This window comes from Simochromis diagramma, unplaced genomic scaffold, assembly GCF_900408965.1.
Source record: "Simochromis diagramma unplaced genomic scaffold, fSimDia1.1 OVJJ01000176.1, whole genome shotgun sequence".
NCBI classification, from domain to species: Eukaryota; Metazoa; Chordata; class Actinopteri; order Cichliformes; family Cichlidae; genus Simochromis; species Simochromis diagramma.
The window spans coordinates 2,473,262-2,484,935 of record NW_024386892.1 but is presented as its reverse complement, the minus strand read 5'-3'; the positions used below and the strand labels follow the sequence as shown (position 1 = coordinate 2,484,935).

General features: G+C 42.3%; 1 protein-coding gene across 2 annotated transcripts in view; it reads right to left on the bottom strand.

The window, feature by feature from the left end:
* Positions 1-4,094: 4,094 nt before the first annotated feature.
* Positions 4,095-11,674, bottom strand: part of slc2a15a (solute carrier family 2 member 15a) — a 30,230-nt gene continuing 22,650 nt past the window's right edge. For both annotated transcript variants that reach the window (XM_040033906.1, XM_040033907.1), the window contains exons 8-12: positions 10,777-10,887; positions 8,638-8,739; positions 8,352-8,427; positions 6,657-6,784; positions 4,095-6,023 (exon numbers count right to left, since the gene is read on the bottom strand). In XM_040033906.1, coding sequence (XP_039889840.1) covers positions 5,769-6,023; positions 6,657-6,784; positions 8,352-8,427; positions 8,638-8,739; positions 10,777-10,887 — 672 coding nt within the window. In that variant the 3' untranslated portion in view covers positions 4,095-5,768. The remainder of the gene's footprint in view (positions 6,024-6,656; positions 6,785-8,351; positions 8,428-8,637; positions 8,740-10,776; positions 10,888-11,674) is intronic.

Here is an 11,674-nt window from a genome sequence, read left to right as displayed (position 1 = left end):
AGAAAGCAACAGGGCATGACCAAATAGGCTGATGTCATATTTGTACCATATACAAATAAAGGAGAGAGAGAGTGAGAGATATTTCCCTCTCGTTCCTTGGATACAGTTCAAAATGCTGCCATGAGAACGGCTTAATTATTGTTCCTAGGATGTTTAAAAGTAAATGGGCAGGCAGAGCCTTCACCTTTCAGGACACTCTCCTGTGGGACTAGCTCGCAGTTTGGATTTGGGAGAGAGACACCCTCTCCACTTTTAAGATTAGTCTAAGAACCTCCCTTTTAGTTAAAGCATGTCTTGGGCTGGACCAGGTGAGCCTGAATCATTTTAGGCTGCAATAGGCCTAACTGCTCGGGGCTTCCCTTAATGCACTGAGCATTAAGACTAAGTGTTTATACACCACTCATTCAGTCATCTTTGGGCGGGGCCTTGTAATTGCCAAATTAATGTTTTGGTATCAGCCTGAGGAACTTGGAAAGAACTTGAAGTTCTGGACTTCAAGTATCATTTCATGTCACATCAGAGAAGCTTTCTTAGGTCTAAAACCACATGGTGGAGAGTCACAGACATTTAAATCTCCATCTCATTTATTTTCACTGTGGCGTGTGAAGACCAATATAGACTATCCGATTAAACACTGTAATTAAATAAAATATTTTCTTATTCAAATGATTACTGACATATAGATGAGAGAAAGAGAAAGGGAATCAGCACTACTGGGAACCAGTTACCAAGAGACAAGTCAGAAATAGATAGAAGACAAAAACCTAGAGCAGAAGCTAAGTAGGACTGAGGGACCATGACACTGCCTGCTTATAGATTCCACCTATTGGTTCTTGCTAGTGATGGTGTGATGAAGCCCTGTGAATGTGCCGAATCTTTCCAGCCAAACTCCAACTTACAACGCCTCCTTCTCACCTGCACCCGTTTTGCACACACCCTACAGTAAAATGGAAAATGACAAAGTTCACAGGTTGGGGTCAAATGCCAATCATACATATTCTCTCCTCTGTAATATGCTTTGTCGATATTCTTGATATTTATAATTGAGCGATTTGTATATATTAGTGCTATTTCTTAAATTTGTAAACTTTGTAACATATTGTATTGTAGGAACTGTAACCCACACAATTTCCTTAGGGACTAATAATGTGATCTGATTCTGATTCCTCATACTGAATCGGGCAGATCACACAAAGACCTGTTTGACAGCTCATTTGGATGTACTGACATCTACTGGTTATTCGAAGTACAGCAGCCCTGTTGTGATAATACATGGCTGTGTCCCAATTCAGAGACCGCACGCTTGAAGTTTTGACGTACGCATTTTCACCGCCACGCGACGACGGCTGTCTCAATTCAAAGTGTACTTCAAATGCGCACTGGACCTGGACTGGACATGCCTAAGGCTAAAGCAGGGAGAGTGGCTGCCTCACAGGCAATGGTGGAGCTTCCAGACCCGTGAGCAGACTTCACTCCCCCACCTGCTGAGGCACCAGGCTATTCCCTAAGCAACCCCTCCCTTGGCCCTGCTTCTGGGCTTGGGCTGGTGGAGGGCGACTATCAGGAGGAGGATGCTGATGCTGGGTCCGTCCTCTTCTCCGACGAGTTCTACCTTCCCTGTGGACAGCCTCTGGCTGGCTCCCCAGGCACGGAGTCGGGTCAGGTTGGGTTCTCTGAAATGAGATCTGGCCCCCCCCGAGGTTCCTGCGACAGTGACCTCTAGGCTTGAGAACATCATGCAGCCGCAGGCGTCCTCTGTTGCTGGTGCCTTTGCTGCCTGATTTCTGAGACCTGGTGGGGATCAGATACCCCTGCTGCCTTGAACCGGTGGTCCCCTACCTGCAGATGGTTTGCTGCTGTGCATGGCTGGGAGCAAATTGCCTGCGGTCCCCTCTCCCCGGTGGATCCAGCCCTGGCCCCACTGGTCGCACTCCCGGGCTACTTTCTGAGGAGGGCTACATGTCCTAGCAGGGATGCTAGGGTGATGGACTCCCTGTTGGCGAGGCTGTACAGGGCAACCCAGGCCTGTCTGGCCAACTCGGCGGCCATTTTGTCTCTCCATTTGCTCAGCCGTCTTCAGCTCACAGGCCAGGGTCCCCGGTTCCCCCCTGGGACCTTAATGTGGTCCTTGGCACCCTTCAGCGCCCTACCTTTGAGCCTCTGGAGGACACTGATTCAAAATGGCTATCACTCAAAACCGCCTTCCAACTGTCCATAACATCTGCCAGAAAGGTTAGTGAAATCCAGGCGCAGTCGGTCCACAGCGACTGCTGCAGGTGGTTGCTAGATGAGAAGAGGGTGGTCCTCCAGCTCAACACTGCCTTCTTGCTGAAAGCCCTTTCCAACTTCCACCTCTCCCAGTTGGTCAAGCTGTACTCAGCTCCCACTGAGGGCTCGGACTGGCAGGCAGCTCAGCGCCTGGTGTCCCTGTGCCCTGTCCGAGCCCTGGCGCTGTACGTCAGCTGTACCCAGCTGATTTGGATTATGGACCAGCTGTTCATTGCCTTTCATCCCGGGATCCTGGGCAGGCCCCTGTCCAAGTCCCGTTTGTCCCGCTGGGTGGTAGAGGCCATTCGGCAGGCTTATGCCTCTGCAGGAGTTCCTCTTCCCTTCGGAGTGCAGGCCCACTTGACTTTGGGGTGGCCACCTCTTGGGCCTTGTGGAGGGGCTTCTCTCTCTCTGCCATTTGTGCAGTAGCAACATGGTTCTTGGGTACGACCTTTACTAGGTTTCACTGCTTGGACATGGCAGCCAGCCCCTCTTGCAGGGAGCAGGTGCTGGGTACCCCTCAGCAAGGATGAACCCAGTGGCCCAAGAGAGGGACCTCAGGGACCCATGCCTCCTGTCTACTGGTGTCTGCACCACTGCCACACATGTCCATGGTTGGGACCCAAGACTTCCTCAGAGCAAGTGGCCTTTGTGAAAAAAACTCAATTTTACTCATGCTCCTTCCTGAGCTTCGAGAGAAAAAGACTGTTTTATCAGAGACTTTGTTAGAACTGATTAGAATGTTCCAAGTATTTGGACTCAAAGTCTGTTTAAAAGTCTCATTTTGTTTCACTCCTTTCGAGTCTGGAATTGTTTTTACACAGACCGTTTACAGATTTAGATTTCCTGAAAGTAACCATGTGATTTTGGTGCCTAAATGTAATAAAACAGCAAAGAAATCATCTTAATATGAAATTCTAAAATGGGACTTAAAAGCTCTTCTGATTGAAGGTCTAGTTCAAAACACTCCTAACCTATAGAAAAACATCTGATAATCTATAGACTTTGAAACCAATTCAATAAGGGATGCACAGTAGACTGAAAAAGCATAGGATTTTTACCCCCCCCCCCCCCAAAGATTAGCATTCAACTTAATTTAATTTGTGCTGTGTTGTATGAGCCTGCAAGTGGTTTTAGTTGTAATGTGTACTTTGGCATTTTTAAAAACTCAATTCAAACACAACATTTCACTACTCAAGGGCCAAAGTCCGGTGAGCCAGCTGTATGCACACATAAAACCTGAGATAATGAATTTTCATCAGCTTCACTGAAGCTTCAGGTATTCTAGATCTTTGGGTTATTTAACTCTCCATATGTGAATGAAAAGCAGATATTTTGTTAAGGCTTGAACACACATTTGATTGTGTTATTGAAATTTTCTTTTAATGTATATGATAAAAAAGACGAGGATTGTTGGCCCCTGGATGCTTTTTTCCACATGCAAACAGAGCAAGTGTGGGTACAGGTGCACAGTTCTGTTAATGTCACACTATTTCAGCAGTCAGAAGGTAGTAATAGGCCAAGATAAGCAGCAGTGCTTAAATATATTTTTAAAATGTGTAAATGTTCATAATTTTGGCATCGTTTACATTGTTTACAAGAATGGTTTTTTCAGTTAGACTGGACTAGCAGACACTTCTTTTCTGACCACTAGAGGTCAGCAGGGAGTTAGATTTGTGTTTTTGAGGGTGAATAAAAAATCCAGTGCCTTGGATTCTTTTGTCTTTCCTACAGTTTAGATATGTTAGTAGCATAATTTTCTTATCACTGTACAATGCTGCTGGAACATGACAGTCAACTATGCTTGGTAATGAAAACACAGAAAGCACAGTGGTATAGGACTTCATTTATGTAGTTATCTTTTGACAATTCACAACTTTTAGACTTATGTACACATTTTCATGTATTTAAACTGTTTCACTTTCTGTATAAATTATATTTTAGCAGACTTTGCAAAACAATTCAACCAGCACAGCGTAATGACACAGTCTAAAATATCAGGACCAACTTGAGAAAACATCATGTTTAACATCAGGTAATATACATATACAACAAATGGTGACATTTAACAACATGCAGTTTGTTATTTGGATTTCTTAGATTGTGACTTACTGACTACAAAAGATTCAAAAAAGATTTATTTCTGTCATGTACTGTGTGTGGTACTGTGCACAACCCGTTTCTTACAGGCTGTTGTGTCTACAAGCTCCAATTTGTTTCCTACTGAAAGGAAGACAGTTTATTCTGTGCATGTCCGATTTCATTTCACTCATGCTGGCTAAAAAGCCAGTTTACAGAATTTACCACCCAAACTGTCTGCAGTAAGCATCTTTTAAAATATACATAAAAGGGCAGTAGCAGTAACAGTATCCACAGCATCTGAGGTTTTTCATGATCAAAGAAGTAACAATTTGTTTAATATTTATTATTTCTATAAAGCAACTTCTCCTTTAGCTGTGTCAATCTCATCCTCTCATGTTTTCTTTGTCCCAACAAAGATCTTATCTAATTAACTGCTTCCCATTCCACATGCTAATGCTGACTAAACAGAATATGAACTTGTCTGTTGTAAGAAACTAACAACCTAAACAACCATCAGCTGCTTGAACCCAAAAAATGTAAAATGACACACAAAAGGGACAAACAGCTGGTGTCTGAGCTCCTTCTGGGACAATTATTTTTTCACTTGTATTTTGGTTAAGTGTAGAACCCAAAATGACTGGTTACAGTGAGGAGAGAAATGAAGTTTACCTTTCAGAAGAATTACTAGCTGGGCTTTATTTGAAAATGACCTGTTTTTCCCTGACCCCAGAGGTCATTTGTATTTTAGTTTTTCATGAAAATACTTTCCCTTCCACAGACAACATAATTAAAACAGTTATTATTTTTTTTAAGTACAGTTGTGGTTACAATTTCTTGCAGTTGTGCACATCACTGCTAACATTTTTCATAGCACCGTACTCACCAAGATAATCAAGGTTGAAATCATGACTGACATAAAAACAGATTTATTTGCTGGGTCGAGATAGAAGAAGGGCACTCACCTAATGTACCTCAGGGAAACTGAAACTAATATTTTAGTGTAGAACAACCATCGAAACTCTGTATAAGACTCTCGTCTATTTTCTTACCCAATTATCAAACTAGGGTTGTTGGGAGTTACAGTCCGTTCCATAGGCAGGTCTGGTCCATTACAGCAGGCCAAAGAGGAAATGGGTTTTTCAAATGTAATGACATTTGTCTTAAGTCTGCGTACCATACAGGTTGATTGTTTCCAACCTGTCTGGCTGTTTCACTATATGTATAGTCCTGTGATGTCGCCATGCTCCCAGAGTAATACTTTTGAATTAGCACCCATGAAGTAAATTTTCTTACAAATCTTGGATATAAATATTCAGTTGACAGAATAACTTCACTCAGCTATAGCACACTGGGTACAGGTGAGGTGTTGTTTTGTTACAATGTACATACAAAGGAATGAATTGGCTGTGAAGTCTGAGTTAAGGTACAGACAAAGAGCTGTCAAACTCCACCGAAGCATGTTCTAGACCACCGTAGCCATTCAGCTTCCGCAGCTTTAGCTGGTCAACATGGATCAGACTCTGGGTCTCTAAGACTGCTTCTTTCTTTGAGAACATCTGGCTGATTTCCATGAAGGTCTTGTTTTTGGTCTCTGGGATCACAATGTAGACATAGACGGCAACAGATGCACAAATGGTGGCAAACACTAAATAACAGTAAGCTCCGGCTGACATCTGGTGGTTGGTGTTGCAGGTAGATGGAAGAAAGAAAGAAAAGGACAATTGGTTTTAAATCAAAGGTGACCCATGTCACTTTGAGTAAACTGACATTGTGTATGTCAGAATAGGTAGTTACTCTTACACTCTGACGTTTCCTTGGACTACAGGGAGTAAGAAACTGAGAAGGATTTCTGAGGCATTCACAGTGATATATCGACTTGAGGGAGATAAAACAAAGCGTAACACTGCATTACTCCCATTATGCAGACTGAGCATTAGTTCTGAAGTCGAGCTCAGCCAGCAGCACATCAGCTCACGACTGCACCGGTGTCCTTCTGTCTTCATTTAGCAGGATCGACGTAGGCGAAGCACTTTGAAACCTAGAACTACCCCGGTCTCCTCCACATGCTGTTAGCGGCTTCACCAGTATCCTGTCTGCTGTCACTGACAGCTGCTCTATTCCATCCTGTGTGCTCCCCCTGATTTAACAGCTCCCTGACTTTATGCTTTTAATAGATTCTTAAGGAATCTATTAAAAGCATAAAGACCTAAACTGGATCCTGGATAAGTGGGTATTCGAGGACTACATCAATCAGTTCTCTGCATACTACGTTTGTAAAGAAATCCAGGACCGTGTATAGCTTCTACCTGTAAGAATGGGAAGACGAATCCCACAGTGAAGTTGGACAACCAGTTGAGTGAGCCTCCTATGATGTAGGCTGCAGGTCGGTGAGATTGTTTAAACAACTCTGCCGTGACCAGAAACGGCACTCCAGCTGCAACAGGAAAAAGACAGGACTTACCAAACATCAGTCACACATTGCTGTTGGATGCTCTCGCAGCGATTTCATAGTGTTCACAAGTCATTTAGTCTCACATTTGAGACAATTTATAAGTAACAAACACAATCTGACTCTTTTGGTCTCTAGTTCCAAAGTTCTTCATCCTATAGCTCCAATTATTGATCAGGATAAGGCACTTTGTCCACCTTACATCCATATGCAGCTTTATAACATGCACCTGGATGAAGCTGGAGCATCCAGAGGAAACACAGAGATAACAGATAGTTTTTATTACAAACTAATGTGCAGATTAACAGGGCGTGTGCAAGCAATTATATTATTTATGTTCATGATTTTATAATACATGTTCATTTATCATCTCTCGTACCAATACAGCCTTTGGGCCTAAAAATCCGCATATGGACACGAGAAACGTGTCAAAGAATGCATATCATTAATATTTAACTGTTATAGTCAGTAAAAACGGCTTTGTTTGTCTCTCTTACAGAAGGTCCTAGAACCTAGAGTCAAATATACAGTTAGGGAACTTCAAATTAGAAGATTTGAATGCATATCACTTTTATAAATAATTGCATTTATTAAACTTTTAAATGTCTGAATAAATGAAAATGTAACTAGAGCTGCAGTACAAAAGATTTTCACTCAAATTAGAGACAAATTTTTAAAGGCATGACCTGCAGAGGGTGCTGTTCAACCACTACAAAGAGCAACCCAAACCTCCTGCAACTCACAGGTTACAAAAGAATAACATCACACATTCTCAGCTGCAATCAGAGCAGACTACACTCACCTGTTTACTACTCTAGAAACTATTGTCATCCACCTGTACAAAAGCTTAAATTACATTCTGGTTTATATAACTCTTAAAACTCTTTTAGCAGCATTCAGTGATAGTCTGTTTATCTGAGACCATGCACGGGTCTCTAAACACACTATTGTTCACGGCTCTGCCCAGCAATAGTTCACATATAACCCATCCACAAATCCTGGCTAGTAAAAGATTCCAGTTTCCAAACACACGCGTTTAAATGGATATTAAACATATCAAAAATCCCAAAGGTTTCTAAAACATGTGGGAAAAAGAAAATCGTTTCGCCTGTAGCTGTATGAATGCCATGCCTGCTGACATAATGTTGTCTACTTGATATTAACCCTCTCCAGGCAGGCGTTGCCGATTTGCAACAGTTAAAAACTAACAACCTGATTACCCCACATACATGTTTTATGAGTTTTTTTTACCACTGCAGGACTTGGTTGTGCATTAGCAACAAAAAACTTGAGCCTGAGAGGGTTAAAACCATTTAATCACTGTCAAATATGAAATGGGCAGCAGTTAGATTTTTGCAGGCAGCCACCGCTTTGATGCATCTGCACATGTGTAAAAACTAGTTTGTTTTTTGGCTCTTATGTTTTTATTTTTTTGTTTTTTGCTTCTGTCGACATCATGTGATAACCACACCAAAACTTTGAACAGGTAAATCTGTTAATAGTTGTCATTTAAATGAACCAGTCCTTTAACATGCAGTATAAAGCAACTTGCCTGGGCCAATACAGAAGCCAGCAATAATGCCCACCACACAGCAGACACTGATGTAGCGCATGAATGACAAATGAGCCTGCAATGAGAACAAACAGCAGAACACTGAAGAAGTCTGACAGTAGTTATGTAGCTTCTCTAAGCGAAAATGTGTCTTTTTGTTAAACACTGCTTCAAATATGTATTCTCTCTCTCTCTCTCTCTCTCTCTCACACACACACACACACACACACACACACACACACACACACACACACACACACACACACACACACACACACACACTTACCTGTAAAATGAGGGCCAGTGTTATCCCAGTACTGCAGATACCCATCATAGCAAAACCCCCAATCATGAGAGGCCTGCGGCCCAGCTTCTCTATAGTGAAACACTCAATAAGGAGAGACAGATGCTTTATTAGACACTACTGAGTGGAACACAGACAATAGTATGTGTTTGTGTTTCGACTCAAGGTGTGTTTACACCAACTTAGCATAGAAAATGAGAAGCACTAGCCTAGCTCACCTTAGAAATACAGAGTCAATGGGCTAATGATGTTTAAAATAGCAGTTTGGATGGTCGTTAGGTGTGTCACAATACTAGAGTTTCACATTTGACGCTAATATACAGGATACTTTGGTACCATAGGGGGAAAAATGACGACAACAACAAAAAAACATGCTGTTGCTGATCAGGGCTTCGTTCCTTTTTCTGGAAGCTGAATGTTAGGACTTGGAATGATGTCACTCCTCAGTTAACCAAATGTCAGAAGCAGCATGAATTGTGGAGCCAATCATCCATTTGCACCACTGTGACAATCTGTTTTTGTTCCAACTTAAATGCAACATCATTTGAGTTGTTAAGGGACCTATGGCGTTATTTTTGTGCCACTATTCTGAGCGCATGTAAAAAATGTTTGCAGGTGCAAGTGTTGCATTTTGAGGAGAAATTTATTTTGAGCGAAGAAAAACTAAATTTGAGTGAACAAAATTCATTCCTGCGTGCAAAAAGTGTATTTCAGTGTTTGCTATTATCCACACACACACACAACAGCAGCCCCTCTCGCTCAGTTTTTGCATTTGCGCTCGCTCACAACGTGTTTCTCGCGCTCTCAACATTTCTGCCTGTGCGCGCTCAACTTTCTGTACACCGTTATATTTGTGCCACAAAACCAGCCAATCACAGACTTGGATGCAAAAAAATCTGATTGGCTGTTTCCAGCAAACATCCGCTGATACTAGAAAGTAATATTAAAGAAATTCTAACAACAGCTGATCGAGCTTAAATGTGCTGCTGTTGTTCAGCGCGACATCCGCTGGTTTCCTCTTTCTGGCGCAAAGTGGGCGATAAACAAGAGAGACGGGACTTGTGGCAGAAAAGCCGATCAGCTGATCTTCGATCAGTTTCATGCCTGACGTAACAGGAGAGGGAGGGGGAGAGAATGAGAGAAGAAGAAACAGCTGTGCAGCAAAAACACAGAATAACTCCAGCTTTGTGTCTTTTTTTCATTCTAGCTGAAGTACCACACAAACTGTTCCTCTTCCCCTCAATACGGATGTGTTGTAATTGGTCCAGCCCAGAGTTGATCATGACCGACTGGCTAATCCACCACCTTTCATTGTTTATACTGTTACAAAAACAAACAAACAAACATAAAAATTTGCGCCATCGGCCAACGGCCAGTCCAGCTATGCGGTCAGCTGGTGGGTAACAGGCATCTCTGAAAACGTTAGAGCACTTTTATAGTATTATGCTATCATGTGATGACTGTGTATTCGCATTAACATATGGGCAGTGCTGATAAACTTGCTTCCTTGCTTAGCACTGGTTAGCACCATTGTATGCACCAGTTTTTTGGAGCCATTCTGTACGGAGTCTTCATGCACTCCTACTTCCTTTCACAGGTCAGAGATGTGTTATGTTAATTGGTGATTTCAAATTTTCTGTTTCATATACATTACCTATAAGGGCCTATCAACAACTGGATTTTCACCATTTGACCATTTGTCTGATAAATACTTGCAGCAGCATTTGCAGTGTTGTTGTCAGCTACTGTTCATGTGTTCAGCTTTGCGCTACCTTGTCTGCTGCAATGCAGTGTGAGTCAGTGTGTGTCAACTGGAGGACGATGGTGCTGTTGCTATCGACACTGTTGCAAACTAGTACCTAATGTGATGGACTGATTCTTATATAGTGTTTTTCTGATAAACTCGAGCGCTCAAAATATTTTGCAACAATGGAAACAGCTAGGCAAGGTGTTTCTCTCTGCTTCCCTCCTTTAAGCTAAGCTGGCTCCAAAATCACTTCCTGATTTCAGTTCTGTACATGATGAATATCTGTTTTTGTGGAAATAAAATGCAATACAACACTAATACAAAGGTAACATCAACTGCTATATAATTGCATGAATTCTAATTTGTGTGTTTACCCCAATGAGTCCAGCAATGATCTCTATAATTCCTGTTCCTGCTGTGGTATACTGGATCTCTGGAGCTGGAATTCCAGCATTTTCAAAGATGCTGTTGGTGTAGAACCAGATCTGTGGTGAGAGAAATGCAGGTAAATATCTGACAGTCAGTCAAGGTGTGATTGAAATGCTCACTTCCATATTTAATACAGTGGGTTAAAGACAAGTATTGCATAAAGTGTACGGAATATTTCTACATACAATGAACAAAAATATTAACGCAAACTTTTGTTTTTGCTCCCATTTTCCATGAGCTGAACTTAAAGATCTGAAACATTTTCTACAAACACAAAGGAGCCATGACTGTCAAATATTGTTCACAAATCTGTCTAAATCTGTGTTAGTGAGAACTTCTCGTTCGCCGAGATAATCCATCCCACCTCACAGGTGTGCTGATTGGACAGCATGAATATCGCACAGGTGTGCCTGAGACTGCCCACAATAAAAGCCCACTCTGAAATATGCAGTTTGATCACACAGCACAATGCTACAGATGTCGCAGCTTTTGAGGGAGCGTGCCATTGGCATGCTGACTGCAGGAATGTCAACCAGAACTGTTGCCTGTGAAATGAACGTTCATTTCTCTGCCATAAGCCGTCTTCAAAGGTGTTTCAGAGAATTTGGCAGTACATCAATCGGCCTCACAATCGCAGACCACATGTAACCACACCAGCCCAGGACCTCCACATCCAGCAAGGTTGACCAGGTGGAGACCAGCCACCCAGACAGCTGCAACAACAATCGGTTTGCATAACCAAAGAATTTCTGCAAAAACGGTCAGAAACCGTCTCAGGGAAGCTCATCTGCATGCTCGTGGTCCTCATCGGGGTCTGGACCTGACTGCAGTTTGTCACTTTAA